The sequence below is a fragment of the Galleria mellonella genome, unplaced genomic scaffold, assembly GCF_026898425.1.
Source record: "Galleria mellonella isolate WM207_F2 unplaced genomic scaffold, CSIRO_AGI_GalMel_v1 utg35, whole genome shotgun sequence".
Taxonomy (NCBI): domain Eukaryota; kingdom Metazoa; phylum Arthropoda; class Insecta; order Lepidoptera; family Pyralidae; genus Galleria; species Galleria mellonella.
This window is the reverse complement of record NW_026442082.1, coordinates 5,517,600-5,537,691: the sequence shown is the minus strand read 5'-3', so window position 1 is coordinate 5,537,691 and position 20,092 is coordinate 5,517,600. Positions and strand designations below refer to the sequence as shown.

At 40.4% G+C, this 20,092-nt stretch overlaps 1 protein-coding gene across 1 annotated transcript in view; it reads left to right on the top strand.

Moving 5' to 3' along the window:
* Positions 1–20,092, top strand: part of LOC113513816 (dedicator of cytokinesis protein 1) — a 63,952-nt gene that overhangs the window by 40,555 nt on the left and 3,305 nt on the right. Inside the window, exons 20-36 of the mRNA XM_052896909.1 lie at positions 2,272–2,454; positions 3,173–3,393; positions 4,070–4,308; positions 5,000–5,152; positions 5,357–5,660; positions 6,551–6,737; positions 7,529–7,777; positions 9,288–9,423; positions 10,227–10,370; positions 10,872–10,970; positions 11,931–12,095; positions 12,831–12,980; positions 13,819–13,931; positions 14,419–14,543; positions 15,283–15,339; positions 15,952–16,024; positions 17,351–17,494. Of these exons, the coding sequence (XP_052752869.1) occupies positions 2,272–2,454; positions 3,173–3,393; positions 4,070–4,308; positions 5,000–5,152; positions 5,357–5,660; positions 6,551–6,737; positions 7,529–7,777; positions 9,288–9,423; positions 10,227–10,370; positions 10,872–10,970; positions 11,931–12,095; positions 12,831–12,980; positions 13,819–13,931; positions 14,419–14,543; positions 15,283–15,339; positions 15,952–16,024; positions 17,351–17,494 (2,742 nt within the window). The remainder of the gene's footprint in view (positions 1–2,271; positions 2,455–3,172; positions 3,394–4,069; positions 4,309–4,999; positions 5,153–5,356; positions 5,661–6,550; positions 6,738–7,528; positions 7,778–9,287; positions 9,424–10,226; positions 10,371–10,871; positions 10,971–11,930; positions 12,096–12,830; positions 12,981–13,818; positions 13,932–14,418; positions 14,544–15,282; positions 15,340–15,951; positions 16,025–17,350; positions 17,495–20,092) is intronic.

The following is a 20,092-nucleotide window of genomic DNA, read 5'->3' as shown; positions in this document are numbered from 1 at the left end:
CGTAAAATGGCGCAACAAAAATCGCACATTTGCGTTCAGTATGGAACATTCATAAAATTTTTCATAGTGCTGTTTATGTTTTTCTTCTTTTTTTTTTTGAGTCTTTTTGATTGTCTATGCGTAGGTATAATTTATACTACAACTCATTTATATGGTAAGTGCTCTGTATTATAAAATACAATGGCTGTTTCGGAGAGATAACCACTCTTAATTGAAATACAGATTTGGAGTAAGTTTGTCGAATCAAAATTGTTATTAATATAGTCAAGCTTCGCTTGCTGTATATTGATAAAGCTTACTATAATATAATGTGTATGTTCTATGCAGCTATCTCGAGGCGTATAAGGTTAGTTGCAGAAAATTGTAATATATAAATGGTTATATATAAATCCTCTTTTTCATAAAAAATGAAACCAAATCTATTAACTATTACAGTCTTTTGTTGCTTTCTATCAATTTGAGAAATTAATGCAAAAAAAGAAATAAAATAGAGGGTGGGTAATATTATATATAATATCTATATACTGAGGGCCTACCATGTAGTGTTTTCCGAAATTTCGGAGCCAAACGAAACACAAATTTGATGTTAAAATTACACAATACATGCCGTTTGGAATTATTAAAAATGTTAAAATATTGTTCCTTTCGACTTTTGTGATAGGATGTATGACGAACGAAATGTTAAATTCCATTTATTGGTCCGATTTTGATATAAATAAAAACACGAAATTGAGTCCGAAATTTCGCAATTTCATTTCATTGTAGACCCGCTGGTCCAATATCGAATATGTTAAGTCTGTTATCCAAAAAAATAATATTGGATGACAGACTTTTAACGTGTTCGAAAATAGATTTTCGACCGATATGGGCGATATCGAAATGGGCGATGACCTTTTTTCCGCTATCAATGTTCAAAGGAACCCAGTATATAGATATCGGATCGATATCCATATTACCCATGCCTAAGATAAACTTTTCATTAACTTAGTTCTAATGTTAGGCGTTTTTATGAATAAGGGGATTAAACTTTAGTATAAGTTACAATTTTAACTTACTTATAATCACATAAGTATAAATAGGTAAAAATATATTAATTAAAAATTCCCTTAATTAGTGACTGAATGGAATATATTTAGCGTTTCTAAGTAAAGAGATATTGTTTAGTATTGATATCCCTAAAGCTGTTTTTAATATCTTGTATCGCTCTTAATAACGTATTGTCCTATCTAAAATAGCCTCTAGAATAGGCAAATTTTCCAACCTGATTCAGAAAATCAATTCTTAATCCCCAGACAATAAACTACTTTAAGGCTTGTTAACTGTTAAAATTCGTCTATCTATCTATCCTATTTAAGAGCTGCGCTCTTGTCGGTGGAGCTCTTGTCACTCACTATGATTTTCTACGAGTCTTTAGCTCTTGATACGACACGACACCAACTTTTCCCTTGATCTGCCTGATGTAACTATGCTTTGGTAATGAACTAGTAATGAGGAGGCCCTCCTTAGGTTTAAGTAAAAGAGACTATTGAGAACTATTGATTATTACCTTTGCATTATATAAAATAGAATCTTTATGAGTAGGTACGATAAACATAAAATATGTTCATAATCATAAAACATTTTCGTTGCCTAAACTACCCTCACGTTACTTGGCGTTGATGTTACAAAGTAGATACATTTCATTTCATTTTTGTACTGTCTATTTTGATGTAAAAAACTAACATTGGTGGGTGGCGATTGTCATTTATTTGTTTCACAGAATGACTAGTGTACTTTCTTTATTTTTCTGGTCTGATCTTAAGATTTAATATGTTCTAGTTGTTAAGCCATCACGTTGTGTGAGATCTATGTGTATACTTGAATCGTGCTGTATGTATCGAATCAGTTGTATAAAATAAATATTATTATTATTATTATTATTATTATTTATTGAGGCCAGAAGGGGGAAAAATGTTAGGACACTTTGTACGACACGACGAACTTATAAACATTATAATAGAAGGTAAGATAGAAGGAAGGAGGGAAAGGGATATCGAGGCATAGTTAAAATTAATAAGTAATAAAATTTATTATAAAAAAAAAAAAGAAAAACTAGTGAATTAACGAAATCAGCAATATAAAAAAAAATATAGTGTGATTAAGGTTTGTTATTAATATAAACCTTATGTGACATTAAAGTAAGGTTTAGTTTTTATATAAATCAATATAAGGATCTGTGATGACTGTAACCCAATATGATGATCAGTCGAAAGTGTAACTCGTTATCGACAGCTGGAATTGTGCGTGGAAGCGCTCGGCGAAGTGATGTCGCTACTGGCCAGAGACGACGTGGGCCCAGTCGACGCAGACCGGGGTGAAATGATCAGGTGTCTGATGCCCACCGTGTTGCATACAGCCGCCTCCATGTTAAAGGACAGGAGTAATGCTCAGGAGTTCGTTGACGATCCTTTACTGGTGAGTATAATTTATTATAGAAATTAAATTGACATTTTAAAAAATATAAGAAAGAAGGAAGAAAGCTTTATTGACGACCGACTGCATTTACAATAATATCAATTTGTAAAAATTTATTGCCAATATGGCCAACATTCAGCATTATGCTATGGCGGTTTATTTATTGCCACAGCACTGTTATTTTGTGCCAGCCATACAGTGATTTCACCGGACGACTATAGTGTATTTTTACATAAAACAATAAATAAAAATAGAAGAAAATATTAATTATGTAAAAGTTACATGGCTTGGAAAACAATGAAATAAGTATGGCCATTGTTCTATGTGTTTGAATATATAAGTGAAATTCCTAAGGTCATGTAAAAAATCTATTTTATTGTAAACCAGAGGTAGACTGTACAAAAGTCATTTGTTTGGGCACCTCTGTCCTATTCGTGTTTCTACCGTGAAGCAGTTGCATTTGCATGGCTGTGTTTCGGTTTGAAGGATGGGATATGGCAGTGAATTCATAGGGTACAGATGAATAATATTTGAACCCTCAGGAATGTCAACGCATAGGTAGTATCATGGACAAACCGTGTACTCTGTTATGTCCACGATACTGCTCATGTGTATAGGCGACAATAACATATGTTAGGCGACAATGACATAAAAAAAAGTAAAATTAAAGTAGTTTTTTATTACCAAATAATGAGATTCGGTCAAATCTTTTTTTTAGAGACGACTAGTTTGCGTCCTCCTTGATATGGTCCGCCAAATGTCCGTAGAGCAATACTGTGTGGTCGTTAAAGCGTTGGAAGCGGAAAAAATGGACAGCTCAAGATCGCTGCTAGTCGATGCATTAGAACTGTTGGGTGCTATACTGCAGCGGCCTGTATTCAGGGCACATTGGGCTGATATGCTGCATTTACAGCACTACATCATTCTACACGCATTAAGGTGAGTGTACGCGGTAATAGTGGATTGCGACTGAGATTCACTGATTATTTATTTATTTTATACTTTATTGTACCATTTGTAAAATAGTAAATACATTTAATTGTAATCAGAAATGATACAAAAGGCTGCCTTATTAATAAGCTAAGCTTTTTCTACAGTAACCGTTGGTGATTCTCGACTTGGTCACATTTGACTGAGTATATTAGAATTGGATCAGGTCTATAAGGGGTGGATATTAAAAACGTTAGCATTTTTAAAAAAATGTATTTTCTCAATTAAATTAAACATTTCAATAGAAATATGTGTTGAAAAACTAAAAAATTGAGTTTCATACCACACCAGACGAAGACTTTGTACAAAAGTCGTTTGCTTGGGCCTTTTTGTCCCATTTGTGTTTCTACAGTGAAGCAGTTGTTTGCGTGGCTGTGTTTCAGTTTGAAGAGTGGGATATGGCAGTAAATTTATAGGGTACAGAGGAATAACACCAGAGTCCGCAGGAATGGCAACGCATGGGGAGTATCATGGCGAAACAGTATACTCTGTTATGTCTATGGTACTGCTCATGTCTATAGGCGACGGTTACCACTTTTCATCCGATGGGCCTTCTGCTTGTTTGTCATTCTACAAAAAAAAAACTTTCATAAAATGATGTAAATCATATATCATTTTTTTTTAGATTACTATCAATAACTCTTCGCGAACGCCTAGAAATAGTGGACTTATCAGACGTAGAGTCTGTTGAAACGATCCACTCGATGTGGCGGGAATGGTTCAATGTGACGTCATCGCTCGCCACGTCACCCGTACTACAACTCGAGACATTGCCCACCGCGAGAAAACAACGCGTCGTGGCGTTGTACGGAGATTTGAGGCGCGAGATCGCTGAGCAGCTTAGCGACATGTGGTTTGCATTAGGTTCGTGCTGGAATTTAGTTATTTATACATATAATACGTTAGGTAAACGGCCATGTGTTTCTGGCGTAGAATAGGTCACCTCTCCCTTACCTTTGGTGTTGTAAAAGCCGACTAAGGGAGGGCGAAGGATGGGCAGCAGCGTCTTTCTTAAAACATCTTTAAAGTCTAACTGCGGTTACCAATACGTTTGCCAAGCGTGGTAACTACTGGCAAAACGCTCTAAGGGGGAGGCTTATGTTCAGCAGTGGACAGTTAAAGGTTAATATTATGATGATGATAAGGTATGTAAAATAACAGTTTTATGATTAGTAAAAGATGGAGCGTGATATGAATATTTATATTACATATGTAACAAGTGTAATAAGTGATTAAGTCTTGCTTTGGTCATCAGTTTCAAATTGGGACCTAATATAAAACCCTGTGGTACACCAAATTGAAATTCAAATGAGAATAATTTGAGGCATCAAATAGTTACAGTATATATCCGATTTGATAAGTGAGATTGGAGACAGCATAGAAGCTAGCAATGAGTGTCCGGACAAGGCGCTTAGATGTTAGAGTATATCGTGATTGACTTTGTCAAAGGCTTTCGAAAAGTCAGATAGATAAATATAATTTTAATTCTTTAATGAAAACGTTTTGAAATGTTTATATTGTACCAGTGTTATCAAAGGTTTATGTTATTTATCAGAGGACCATCGGCGCGCATTTATCCCTTGTCTCGTGGGACCATTCCTGGAAGTTAGTTTTCTGCGGGACGACGAGGTCCGGCAAAAAACCATACCCATATTCTTCGATATGATGCAGACAGAATACACTCATAGCGTGGCTAGAGGAGATACAGGTAAGCACTACTGTATCATTATATTTATTCCTTGGCCCCATTTCGTTTTGTGAATACTTAGTATGATATAAAAAAAATGAATCCGTAAATTCACTTTATTGTACTTGTACGACAATTGCTAGTATACTGTACAATAGTGGCGTCAATATGATTTCTATTGTTTAGAATGAGTTAGGTGTTTATTTTGTGTGCGCGACGGTGCAGAGGGCCACCTGAAGGAGGTGGAGAGCGAGCTGATCGACAAGCTGGACGTGCTGGCGGAGGGCGGCGCGGGCGACGCGGGCTGGCGCGCGCGGTTCGTGGCGCTGTGCGGCGCGCTGTGCCGCGCGGCGGGCGGCGCGCTCGGCGCGGCCGCGGCGGCGCTCGTGGCGGCGGCGGCGCGCCAGCTCGACACGCTGCTGCAGGACCGCGCCGCCGCGCGCGCCGCCGCCGCGCCGCACCGCATGCACCTCACCACGCGCGTGCTGCGCTTCTACGACCACATCGACCGCCAGCACATGTACATACGGTACGTACGCACCACCTCCTCGTGGCGGCGGCGGCGCGCCAGCTCGACACGCTGCTGCAGGACCGCGCCGCCGCGCGCGCCGCCGCCGCGCCGCACCGCATGCACCTCACCACGCGCGTGCTGCGCTTCTACGACCACATCGACCGCCAGCACATGTACATACGGTACGTACGCACCACCACCTACCGCCTCGCACCACCTCGCACCGCCTCCTCCGACATTCTTATTTTAAATCTCACCTTTTTGTATTTTCATTTGTGATAAATATGGAATAGAAAAAAAACGGGAGGCAATGCTAAATTTGCCATGCTCGGTGTATTTATCTCACCCCGCGCGTGCGACGTTTCAATAATTAGCGTATTATTACAAACAATTATTTCACTGATATCATTGCCGCTTCTCACAAAAATGGTACACTACAAAAACAGACAATGTATGTACACACCTAAATGTGTACGTGTGTGTATGCGTGCGTGCGAGCGTGTGCACGTGATGTGTAGTATGACGCATTCCTTTTTTGAATATCAGCGCGTACAACTATACAGTTTCCAAGTGTGTGCATATTCCATTAAGGGAATGACCGCTCTTCCACGTAGTATATCATTATATAAATCGTTAACTGTCCACTTCTGAACATAGGCTTTTCCCTGTGATTTTTTTTTTGCCAGAAATTCCACTCTAAATATTTTAAGAGGGATGTTGCGGCTCATTTCTCGACTATTATTTCCTTTAGTCGCCTCTTATGACATCTACGGAAAAAGAAGAGATAACTCATTCTATGCCGGGATCACACAGCCACAATGCGCCCAATAGTAATCCGATATTCCATTGATAGTTGCAAATTGCAAACAATTTGATCTAGCATTAAAAATGACGTATTTCACCGGCAGGTACGTGCACAAGCTAGCCGCCATGCACCTGGCGGCGTCGCAGTGGACGGAGGCGGCGCTGACGCTGCGACTGCACGCGCGCGAGCTGCTGTGGTCGCACGAGCCGCTGCCGCCGCGCCTGCGCCTGCCGCCCGCCGGGCCCGCGCTGCCGGACGCGCCGCACCACCACACGCACCGCGACCTCAAGGTCTGCGCACACCCATACCCTCCCTGTAGCTTAACTGGCCAAGCCTCTTCTATGGAATCCCGTTAGGAACTGTCCTAGGGGTTTAAAATCCCGCTGAGTATATGAATCGCTGATATAAATGTACGCTAACATTAACCTTAGCGGGAGAGCTTTATTAAACTCTGCGGAATAGACAAAGCGAATCCTATTATAATTGGTGAATTATATGCTGGCCTTTATAACACCCCTTATCCACTTGCCTTCACTACGTTCCAACTACATTTGATGATACCAAACCATCGCGCCATGTTTAGTTACATCGTTTTACATGGAGTAAAACTATATAACTATACTCAGGAGTTATGAAGTGTAGATAAAGATCATTCATTTATTAAAAGAATGGGCTCATCAATCATAATCATCAATAATCTTTTTGTCAATAATGAGTAAAATTCCGACTTATGAATAAAACTTAATTTAACAATCATTTCATACCTTACTCCTTAGCTGGAGTCTTAAAGAAGATATAGCCTACTACCACACCGGCCAGATGACGTGACTTATTGCTTTATTTGTAGAAATCTAATTAACGCAAATCATCCGGCTCAAAGGACTAAAAATGTATGTGTTACATTTTTGTATATTTGTCTTCCACTTTTTTATTTGTAAAAATGTTTATAAAATTTCTTCTTTTACATACAGTTCTGTACCTATGTATTGTACCACTTTATGGGTTCAAGCGAAAACAACTGTAACAATATTAGTACAATTTGATATTTTATCTAATTAGTCTAAAATATAAACATTTACAGGAATATCTATACTTTGAGGTGGCAGAACTCTTCAAGAAGGGACGTCAATGGGAGTTAGCCGTGGAAATATTCAAAGAGCTGGTGAATGTGTACGAAGAGGAAGCGTTAGGGTACGCGGTGTTGGCAGATCTACACGGACACTTAGCGAGTCTGTACAGCTCTATAATGACAACGCAGCGGTGCCATCCGTCGTATTTCCGAGTCATATACTACGGGAAAGGTTTCCCGGAACACTTGACTGTGGAACACGTGAGTTGTCTTTCACATACACTTCTTTGATGGAACTGAAATTGAGTGACAAATTTTAATTGATGGAATGTTTATGTGATTTGTATTTCATCATTCATCCATTATCCGTCCACTGCTGGACATAAACCTCCCCCATAGACTACCATAAGTGACAGTCCTGAGCCACTTTGTATCCACTGACTTCCTGCAATGCTTTTGAAGTCCTCACTCCATCTAGTGGGGGGTCGTGTTACACTGCTTTTACCCGTACGTGGTCGCCACTCAATAACCTTTCTTCCCCATCGGTTGTCAGTTCTTTGAGCTATGTGACCAGCCCATTGCCACCTCAGCTTGCTTATCCTTCGGGCTACGTCAGTTATTTTGATTCTTTTGCAGATATCCTCGTTTCGGATTCTTTTTTATATTTTTTTATTTATATAGCAGTAATTGCTGAATGAATGCCGAAGATTTCGCCTAACAAAAAAAAAACCCAATTTGTTGGCAATTTTTTTTTAATCTTAAAACAATGTGTGCTTTTTAAAAATGCTAAATTCTTATAGAAGTCGTATTAATTGATTAAAAATTGTCCAATATCATTATCATTTCAGTCATTAATTGTCCGCTATTGAACATATGCCTCCACATACCGTATCAGCCGCTAATTCTAACTTGTTGAACATCGGGTTCCCTCTATTGGGGGGTTTGCCAGTACTTTTTTTTAACGTCTGGAAAATGCTTTATGCAGACCCATACACCTTGTGGGAGGTAAATGGGTATTGTTGGAATCCCCCCGTAAGGTGGGAGTGTACCCACCAAAAAACCAGACGATATACCCTCGAGGTGCCATATGTCGGAGACATGGGTTCGCTTTCGCACTCACCACATCTCCGACGGCAGCGACCCGCCCCCTGATCGTAAGAGCAGGTCTCGTCTCTCAAGATAGGGTGGCTGGCGTGCTCACCTTACAACTCGGGGGATGCGCCGGTATATTAACACATTCTTCAGGATTGGGGGGTTTGCCAGTACTTGCCATGCTTGGCAGGCGGGTTGGCAACTGCGATAAGAACTTGGAGATGTTTTAAGAAGATCGCTGCTCGTCACTCGGCCATTAAGTTAAAACACACGGGAAAGGTAGGGGTGGCCTATTCTATGCCGGAAACACATGGTATAGAATAAGTTTAGCCTTCCCTTACTCCCCATAGACTGACATAAATAGAAAAATTGTCTTTGGAACACAGCAATAGTGAGCTTTCTTATATTTTTTTTTCAATGGTGATAATGAAATGGTAACCCTGCCTGCGCTAGCGGAACACCAGTGAGGGATGATAGGTGAGAATGAAAGGGCTGGTCAGTTAGCCCACCGTGATAAATACACCTGGAATTCAGCACGATTGTTACCAGGGGGAACCACGTGGAGGTCGACCTGATAGGGTATATTGCTAGCAATGGGACTAATAGTTCGCATTACTAACAATCCCTTCTCCCCAATAAAAGTCACATTAGGTACGAGCACAGAAAATATTGTCCATAGGGCTTCGTTTACCGTGGCAACGAGTACCAGCAACTATCCGACTTCACGGAGCGGCTACTGGACGAGTGGCCCAACGCGGAAGTGTTGACGAAATTGGACGCGCCCGGCGAGGAGATTGTTAATTCGAATAAGCAATGTATCCTTTATCAATCACTAGATGTATCCCGCGGATTTGTCCACGTTAACCACTTAAGCATCTTGAACGAGACCCTCTCGCGCATCGAATGTGTTCCGATTTGCTCTATCCCGAGTACCTCTCGCCACTTATAAATATTATGTTTATATTTTTATCTGGAGCGATACCTTCTCGCTCGTTTGTATTTCATAGAGCTTAGTGTATATTTATTGTATGAATACGTTCGAATTTAGTGCGAGAAAAACCCTCGCATTAAGTGGTTAATTCAGAATGTGTCAAATTTCATATATGGCAACCTAAAAATTTTTGACACTAGAGGGAGCCACATTCACACGAATTGTAGACCACTATTAAGCAGTAATATTAATGTGAATTTTAGTTTAGTATCATAGGGTTTGTTACCCGTTTAACAATATCAAATTGGTAAAATCCTGTCCATAAATTAGCTGCAATTAAAAAAACATTTTTGCTTGATGTCCATTTGGTCGACAAGTATTCGTTTTAGGCAACTTTTGCTTGTAATCATTATTATCATGTTAGCTTTATATCTGTCCACTGCTGAACATAAGCCTCCTACGGTGGGTTTGCCACTAGTTGCCACGCTTGGCAGGCAGATTGGCAACCGAAGTTAGCCTTTGGAGATGTTTTAAAAGGGACTACTGTCCATCCCTCGCCCTCCCTTAGTCGCCTCTTACGACACCCACGAGAAAGGAATAGGTGGCCCATTCTATGCTGGGACCATACGTGAATCTGCTTATAGTACGTGACAATAATTAAAACAAACTTAACTAAAAAAAAAATAGATCTCCAAATAAACGCTGTGGAGCCACTATTAAGTGACAAACTGAAGCGTCTCTCGGACAAACCAGTGTCGGAACAAGTACTGTCGTACTACAAGTACAATTGTGTGGACAAATTTGTGTTCTCCAGGCCCTTCCAGCGTCCAGGTATGTAATTTATTTATTTATTTATAAAAGACACACCAACAATATGCTCACAATAATTAAGTAGACAATATACAATGTTATTAGTAAGTAAAAGTGAAAAACTACTATTACAAAATGCTTAAATCTAAGTTAGAACAAAAACATCTTACTCCTCACTACCAAGCTTAAGGCTATATAAACATATCAATTAAAGATGTATACAGCTCTCACAGATATGCGTCAATGTACACTAACTAACAATTATATAATTAGAAAAGACCTAACTACCAATCCATATTATTAATAAGCCTAGTAAACTGCACTAAAGAATTACCAAAGATGTCGATATCATGGTCAACGTTTACGGCTTTATTATTAATTTCATCAAATTATGAATAGAATAGAATAGAAAATACAGAAAATATGTATATAAGACGTGTCTCATACTTTTAGTGAGAAACTGATTTTAAGGTTGCGGTTCCTTGATATTATAATAAGTTTTTTTTTTTTTTTTTGTAACAGAGGAATCGCCAGATGGCACCGTTGATGACTCCAACCAGAACAAATTTGCTACGCAATGGCTCCTGCGGACTGAACTTCAAATCAGTGACAAATTGCCCGGTAAGTTTGTAGTTTAAGAACGTTTTGGAAACATTTAGAAAAATTTCTATATTTCTGATTGATTTATTTAAAAAATGCTCTGATAGGAAAGTGTGATATTGGGTGATTTTTTGGTCGCCGATCATCTATAATGGAATTTCATGTAATAATAATAATTTATTTGTATAAATATGTTTAAAATAGATTTTAATTATTATAATAAATTACCAGAGGGAGACTTTGTACAAAAGACGATTGCTTGGGTACCTCTGTCCCATTCGTGTTTCAACCGTAAAGCAGCTGTGTTTGCATGGCTGTGTTTCGGTTTGAAGGGTGGGATATGGCGTGAATTTACTGGGTACGGAGGAATAACATCTGAGTCCTCAGGAATGGCAGCGCATGGGGGGTATCATGGGCGAAACAGTATACTCTGTTATGTCCATGGCACCGCTCATGACTATAGGCGACGGTTACCACTTTCCATCCGGTGGACCGCCAGCTTGTTTGCCATTCTGAGTTGTTTTAAAAAAAAAAGACTTATTTAGTCACATTGTTTTGATGGTGTGTAAAATGTAGTTTTATTTACGTGGATACATTTTGAATAATAATAATAATGACTTTATTGCGTAACCATGATTGTAACATATTCAGCACTGGAAATTACAGTAAAAGTGTATAATTTCAGACTTTTGAATAATATTTAATACAAATTTTTATTTTATTTTATTTATTGCATAAAATTTTGCTCACGTTCGATCTCAATATAAAAATGTCGGCTATTATTTCAATGAAAAGTCACGGCATTCTCGCGTCAGATTATTGATCGATGACGCACCGATCATTGGTTGACGGAAGATCGGGGACACCATAATGCACGGGATCGTGCCCAAGTTCGGTGAGCTAAATATGCTGAATTGGGTGGTACGATGGGCAGCCGACGTTCGGTTGCCGAATGTGTACTAAAGGCGTGGCGGGCGGCAGGCATCCTGCGCTGGTCTGCGGTGGAGCGCGTGCAGAGCCGCTGGGTGTCGCCGCTGGCGGCGGCCGTGGACGCGCTGCACGCCGCCAACCTCGAGCTGCGCGCGCTCGTGCTGTCCGCGCGCGCGCCCGCCGCCTCGCTGCAGCCGCTCACGCTGCGCCTCAACGGTACGTTCACACCTCCCCTGCAGGGGGGAACGGATCCTTACCAGTGGACTTTGGCAGCCTCATTGCTAGCCCATTGCACGTGGCTCGTTCCCCCTGGAAACCATCGTGAACAATTCTTGCTGAATTCGTCACGATGGGCTGGCTAGCTGACCTGCTTCATACTCACTTATCATCTCTCACTGGTGCCCCGCTAATTATTTTTTTTATACCACTGAGGTGGCAAACAAGCATACGGCCCACCTGATGGTAAGTGGTTACCGTAGCCTATGAACACCTGCAATACCAGAGGTATTACGCATGCGTTGCCGATCCTGAAGAAACCTCTTTACCCCCGTTTTGAAGAACGCCATGCTGTAGTCTCTTGGGAAAACCTCGACAGGGAGCTCATTCCACAACCTGAGTGTTCGTGGGAAGAAACATCTCTGAAGCCGCGCAGTATGCGACCATTGAGGCTGTAGGACATGAGGATGAACTCCCTGTCGATGGCGAGAGGTACGATGGTAGAAAGTAGTATGTATACCGTAATACTAATGTATACCGATAGCACTGGCGGGGTTACCATTCCATTATCATCCATTAAAAAAAAACCTCTCCTGCAAAAAAATATTTATTATACATTTTCTCATCTTATTTGCCTTCCTACTCAGTTCAGGTCTCCTGGCAATGTCATAATAGCTTTCTACTGTGACAAAAATCCGCTGTGAAATTATTATAATACCTAGTTATTACTCGCAGGCATTTTAGACGCAGCTGTTCAGGGCGGTATTAAGAATTACGAGAGTGCGTTCTTGACGCCGGCTTACGAGGAACGACACCCGGAGGATGCGCCCCTACTGGCCAAGTTGAAGGATCTCATAATGGAACAGATACCGCTGCTCAAGTATGGTTAGTTTTATTTGTTTGCACATCTCAATATCCTAGGTATTAATATAAAAATTACATGATTTTTATTTATTTATTCTTTATTGACCACATTAAAAAAAAATGTCTGGTACAAAAGGCGGACTTAATACTATATAGCAACTCCCTCGCAATCAACCTTTGGCAAAACAGAAATGTATTGACAACGAATTGATAATTCACAGCTATTATTAATCTATTATTATAAATCAAATTACTATCTATGTATTTTGGCTCTTATTCACGTTTACAAATGATGGTAAACATTTTCCGTTCGATAGAGGTCGTCAGTTTGTTTACCACTTCAAGTCATATAAGGCTAAAGCTGTATTCAAGCACAGGAACGTCAATACATCGAATTGTATACAATTATCTACCTTAGACACCCCGCGCCGAAGGCTCATATACCGTGTCAATACGTCGATCTTCCGTCGGCGGGAGATCGGCAACAACACATTGCATATTATGTGATGCGTCACATTCGGCGGACGGGGCGTGGTGAATGCTCGTATCGGTTGGTTGGTACAACCGATGGTTACACAGTTCCCTGTTTACGAATTCAGCTACGAACGGCTTATAAAATGCACTATCATTGTCTTGATTATATCTATACGACTCCTAATGTAAAATCAAATTAAATTTAATTTATATGTACAGTCTGCTATTATTGAAGAACTCATTAGGGGCTTAATAAGTGGTCCTTCGAGCCGGAACTCGTAGACGATCGAGGACACGCTAAATGTAATGCCAGCCTAAAAAAAACCTTAGCATAGTGATGTGCGTGTTCATAGATAAAGCACTAACATCATCGATCTTTATCCAGGGCTGGAAGTTCACGGTGCTCGGGCCCCTCCAGCGCTGCAAGCCCTCCACCAACACCTGGCGTCCTGCTTCCGGCAGATGCAGCTGCACGTGCACCACCGCTATGGCGTCAAGGTAATGACACTATACACATGTAGCTTTCAGCGCTGCAGGCGTTACACTATATTTCTTCGCGCCAAGTTTTTTGCGGGATATGTTTCAGAGGAGTTCTCTTCTGCGAACACTCAGGCTGTGGAATGAACTCTTTGCCAAGGTTTTCCCTAGAGTATGGGGTTTTTCAAAACGCGTATGTGACACTCTTAGTCCAGTGGCAAGCGTCTATAAGCTTGTAACTGCTTACCATCAGACAGGCTGTATGCTTGTTTGCTATCTTTATGGTATAAAAAAAGTTAGACCGAATCAACAGTCAAAGGCAATATTTACATACATCCGTTGTCAATTCGTCTCACGCGTGCACGCAAGTTACTAAGACTCCTGATTCCTCCCACATATAGACCATTATTTCTCTGATCTTAACAGTTTAATCTAGGTCTCCTCTTGCATATGTATCTATATATCCTCAATTCTATCCTTACCTTAATGATCATGGCTTGCCTTACAGATGGCCGACTTGGAACCGGAGACTCCTGAGGTGCAGTTGAGGATGCGTACTCCGACCAGGGACAGCAGCGTGTCGGATCCCAACAGCTCCAATAACAGGATATCAGATATATCGACAGGCACCGAGTGAGTACAGTAGTTTAGACCAGCGATTCCTAAAGTGGGTTCCGTAAAAAGGTCACCAGCCATGCAAACACAACAACTACCAGAGGGAGACTTTGTACAAAAGTCGATTGCTTGGGTGCCTCTGTCCCATTCGTGTTTCAACCGTGAAGCAGTTGTGTTTGCATGGCTGTGTTTCGGTTTGAAGGGTGGGATATGGCGTGAATTTACTGGGTACAGAGGAATAACATCTGAGTCCTCAGGAATGGCAACGCATGGGGGTATCATGGGCGAAACAGTATACTCTGTTATGTCCATGGTACTGCTCATGTCTATAGGCGACGGTTACCACTATTCATCAGGTGGGCCGTCAGCTTGTTTGCCATTCTAAGTTGTATAAAAAAAAACTGCTTCACGGTTGAAACGCGAATGGGACAGAGGTACCCAAGCAATCGACTTTTGTATAAAGTCACCCTCTACAAAAAATATTAAATCTTTCCTATTTATACAAAATATAGATGTATTTTTTTTACGAAAACAATAGAGCTCTTGTTCATTCAATAATACAAGAATAACCGGATTGATTTACTTGTATTTTTGGTTGAGTATCATCAACAGAAATACGTCTAAGTCAATCTGATTTTTGCTACAGAAAATACTGTCTAAGCCAGGAGTTCCTAAACTTTTAAGACAATGGAACGCCTACCAAATATATATATATATAGAATAATGAAAATATGACCTTACTTTTTTATCTTTTCAGTAATTCATCCAGGCTCAAGTTCTTCAGTTTCAATAGCGCCATAAATCCACTTGTAAGGTAATGTAATTTAATTTAATATTTAAAAATAGTATTAAATGTATTATCCTAATAGATACTAGCTGTTTCACGCGACTTTGTCCTCGTGACTCGTATATTTATTGACCGTGTCAAAAAAAGTAGTATATATCCTTCTCTTAGTACTTATATACCAAATTTCATAGTGATCACTTAATGTATTAAGGCACTGTAAGGTAACACACAAACTCATTTTCACACTTACAATATTAGTAATTTTCGAAATTTGATATAAAAAAAAATTGATTATTATATTAGAAATATATCAACGCCGTCGTATGGTCCCAGCATAGAATAGGCCACCCCTGCCTTTCCAGTGGGTGTCGTAAGAGGTGACTAAGGGAGCGCGAGGGATGGACAGCAGTGTCCCTCTTAAAACATCACTGAAGCCCTAACTGTGGTTGCCAACCCGTCTGCTAAGCGTGGCAACTACTAAACCCCCTTATGGGGAAGGCTGATGTCTGATGATGATATTAAAAATAATTTGTGTATACCAAACAATGATTGATTGAGCAACTGAAGTGCCAAAAAGTAACAAACTTTTCCCATTAGAATATTGGTTAAGATTGAAATATAATTTATATTCCTGTCTAGGAACAGCAGTGGTGGGTATTTCGGCACATTGCAGAATCCACCCAGGAAGAGGGACAAGCGACGCACCAGAAAGGTCAGTCTGTCCACTACGAACTATTATGAAATATCATTCACCAGAGGGAGACTTTGTACAAAAGTTGTTCGCTTGGACGCCTCTGTCCCATTCGTGTTTCTACCGTGAAGTATTTGTGTTTGCATGGCTGTATTTCGGTTTAAAGGGTGGGATATGACAGTGAATTTACAGGGTACAGAGGAATATCACCTGAGTCCTCAGGAATGATAATGCAAGGGGAGTATCATGGGCGAAACAGTATACTTTGTTATGTCCATGGCACTGCTCATGTCTATAGGCGACGGTTACCACTTTCCATCAGGTGGGCCGTCAGCTTGTTTGCCATTCTAAGTTGTATAATAATAATCACCCGGCTCGAAGGATCAAAAATGTACATGTGTTACATTTTTGTATATTTGTCTTCCACTTCTTTCACAAAAAAAATGTTTAAAATTCTCTCTAAAACACTCTTAAAAGTCTTACCACAAGAAAACTAACCACTCTACTAACTAACACTTTCCTTTTCCTTTTTAACATTTCATCTTGTTTTGCAGCGTAGCGTTTACAGTATAAAGGTATTTAATGATTAGATTACCATTATGCTTTTGTGGCATTAAAAAAGTTAAATTCAAGCTATTTTGTTTTGTCTGTAACAAGTCTTAAGTAAGTATTTGTCTAATGTTTAAACCATTTACACTTCTATTTATCTAGTCATAGAAAACAGACCAAAATTCTAACATATTACTCTTGCTTCATCCAAACTCATAGCACGTTTCATGCATGCACGCCTGTATCTGTGATTCTTGATCTTTAGGCATGGGATCATATCAATACCGCTTCCATATCTATACCATCTAGATATTGATAGCGGTAATATATATATATATATATATATATATATATATATATATATATATATATATATATATATATATATATATATATATATATATATATATATATATTATATGTATGTTTATATTATAGGAATACATCGAATATTGCTTTATTTCTCCTCTATTCAATAATGCACCGCCTACTTATTTCTCTGTTTACAATAGTTGACTGGTAGAGAACACCATCCAATGTAAAGTCCGCCAAATATACATAGAATTTTACTGTGCGTTAAATTTTAAATAAGTAAAATACATATCTGTCACGTCTATCTCCCATTAGGGTAGGCACAAACAATGGAACGCCAAATGCTTCGATTCAAACAAACCTCTTTCACTTAGGTAAAATACTGTAACAAAACTATATAGATATTAGTATATTATATATTACCCACTCTTGATACTTGAATGTTACTATGAGACAAAGTAATAAATTGTTACTGCAAATTTCCAGAGTGAAATAGGCACTCCGGCGAGCGGCAGTCAGTGGTACACGTCGCATTCCACGCCCAACGGCAACGCCAGTAACACGTCGCTGACCAGCGCCACTATACCGGACACGCCTACTTCGTCGCCGCTGCGGGAACTGCGGCAGGAGGTAACTTGCGCTCAGCTATACACGTGCAAATGTCTACATGGGGGATGGGGGGGAAGAATAGATAAATAGATAGATACTCTTTATTGTTCCCTCCAAAAGATTACAATAGTAAACTTATTATCTCTCTCTCTCTTCGTCCTCTTCATTACTGAAGGTCGTGTCCTTGGAAGGTGTCTGTTGCCTCTCTTATGATGTTATTCCATTTTACACGGTCTTCAGCTTCTCGCAGGGCAGCTGCAATCGACAGTCCCGTAACGGCGGTCACTTGGTCCGACCATCGATTAGGCGATCGTCCGCGTGGTCTTTTTCCCTCTATCTTGCCTACAACCATTAGTTTGTCCAGATTGTCGGACTGTCGTCGAGCAATATGACCGAAGTATCCAAGAATCCTCCGATAGCAGACCGTCGAGAGCCTATCTTTTATGCGGAGTCGCGTCAGGATAGATATATTTGTGCGCTTTGCTGTCCAGGGAATTCTCAGCATCCTTCGCCAGCACCACATCTCGAGAGCATCAATCTTTTTTCGCTCCTTTGCTCTTATTGTCCATGACTCGATTCCATACAAAAATATCGGGAAAATCAAAGTACGGACTAGTCTTATTTTGGTGGCATTTGAGATTTTTCTGTTCTGCCAAATGCAAGTTAATTTGTTCATTGCGGTCTTTGCTATTTGAGTCCTTCTTCTAATTTCTCGCTCGCTTCCTCCTTCGTTGGTCATGAGAGATCCCAGGTAGACGAACTCACTCACAAACTCCAGATCAGAGAGTTCACCAGTCCTAGATAGTTGGCTGGTTCTATCGACGAGCATGACTTTTGTCTTTGATTTGTTGATATCAAGTCCAACCATTCTACTCTCATATTCCACTCTGTTGTATAATGCGGCGAGTTCCGTCTCTGACGACGCGAAAAGTGTGGTGTCATCAGCATATCGGAGGTTACTGATCTTTACACCCCCGACAGAGACGCCTCCCTCCCAATCTTCTAAGGCTTTTCTCATTATGTATTCGCCATATATGTTAAAGAGAATAGGAGAGAGTATACATCCCTGTCTTACTCCCTTCTCCGGCTTGAAGTCTTGCGAAATGACCCCGTTGACCCGTACCATTGAGACTCCGTCTTGATAGAGCCCAGAAATCAACGCCACCAAATGCGAAGGCACTCCCATTTCCCGTAGAACCACCCACAGGCAATCCCAGCGTACGCAGTCAAACGCCTTCGAGTAATCGATAAAGCACATTAAAATTGGTGTATTAAATTCCCTGCTTTTCTCAATTATCTGCCGCACATTCACGATCTGTTCTCTTGTGCCTCGTCCTTTTACGAACCCCGCTTGTTCATTAGGTATCTGCCACTGAAGAAATGACTGCAGTCGCCCATTTAACACATACAACATCACCTTGCTGGCATGAGATATGAGTGCCACTGTGCGGTAGTTACCACATGATCTGGTAGATCCTTTTTTGTGAAGAGGAACCAGCACTGATTCCTTCCAGTCAGTAGGCCAACTACCAGTACTCCACACCTGGTTGCATAAATCCAGCATTATTCTTACTCCATGCTTCCCTAAGTGCTTGAGCTCTTCAGCGAAAATTTGGTCTCTACCGGCTGATTTATTATTTTTAAGTTTGTTCAGAGCACTTATGATTTCAGATTCAAGAATGCTGGGCTCCGTACAATGCCTGTCTACACTCGGAGCACTGAGAGCCCGCACAGGATGAGCATTAGAATATAGGCTTTGGCAATATGATTTCCATCTATCTGTCACTAGATCAATTTCTGTCAGGAGTTGACCCTCTTCGTTTTCTATGGCCCATGTTTTTGGTTTAAATTCACGGGTTAGACTCTTGATCTTCAAGAAAAGGTCTCTCGTCTGGAACCTTTGAGCATTCGTTTCAACCTCGTGACATATTGAGTTAATGTAGTCGTTATAGTCTCTTCGACATAATCGCTGAACCTTCGCAGACAACTCTTTATATTTGATGCTTTCGATGCTTACGGTCCCTGTATCTCCTCTGAGTATCGCCTTTCGTTCTTTGATAACGTGCCATGTTTCCTCTGTAATCCAAATTTTTCTGGGAGCATCAGGCGTCACACTTTGGCTGTTTTTACGTGACATAAGTATCAGGTTTTTAACTCTGTTCCAATTATCGTCAGCATCAACTTGACTGTCTATAATTAAGTCTGCTGCCCTGGTCTCAAAGCGCTCAGTAAAGTCATCCAATTCTCCACGGCATGGTCTTCTCACGAATGGTTGAATTGTGCGATTGCACTTTTTGAGTCTCACCCTCATTTCTGCTATTAGGAGCTTATGATCGCTTCCGCAATCAGCCCCCGGATAGGTTTTAGCATTAGTAATACATGACCGCCATCTTTTTGCCACAGCGATGTAATCGATTTGATTTCGTGCACGATCTCCCGGCATTACCCACGTATAAAGTCTCCTTGAGTGGTTTTTAAAACACGTGTTCATAATTGTGAGGGAGTTCTCTGCACAGAATTGAAGCCACATTTCGCCTCTCTCATTCCTTTGACCCAAACCATATTTTCCGACTACTTCTCTCAGGTGGTCATCTTTCGACGTTTCGCCAATTTTTGCAT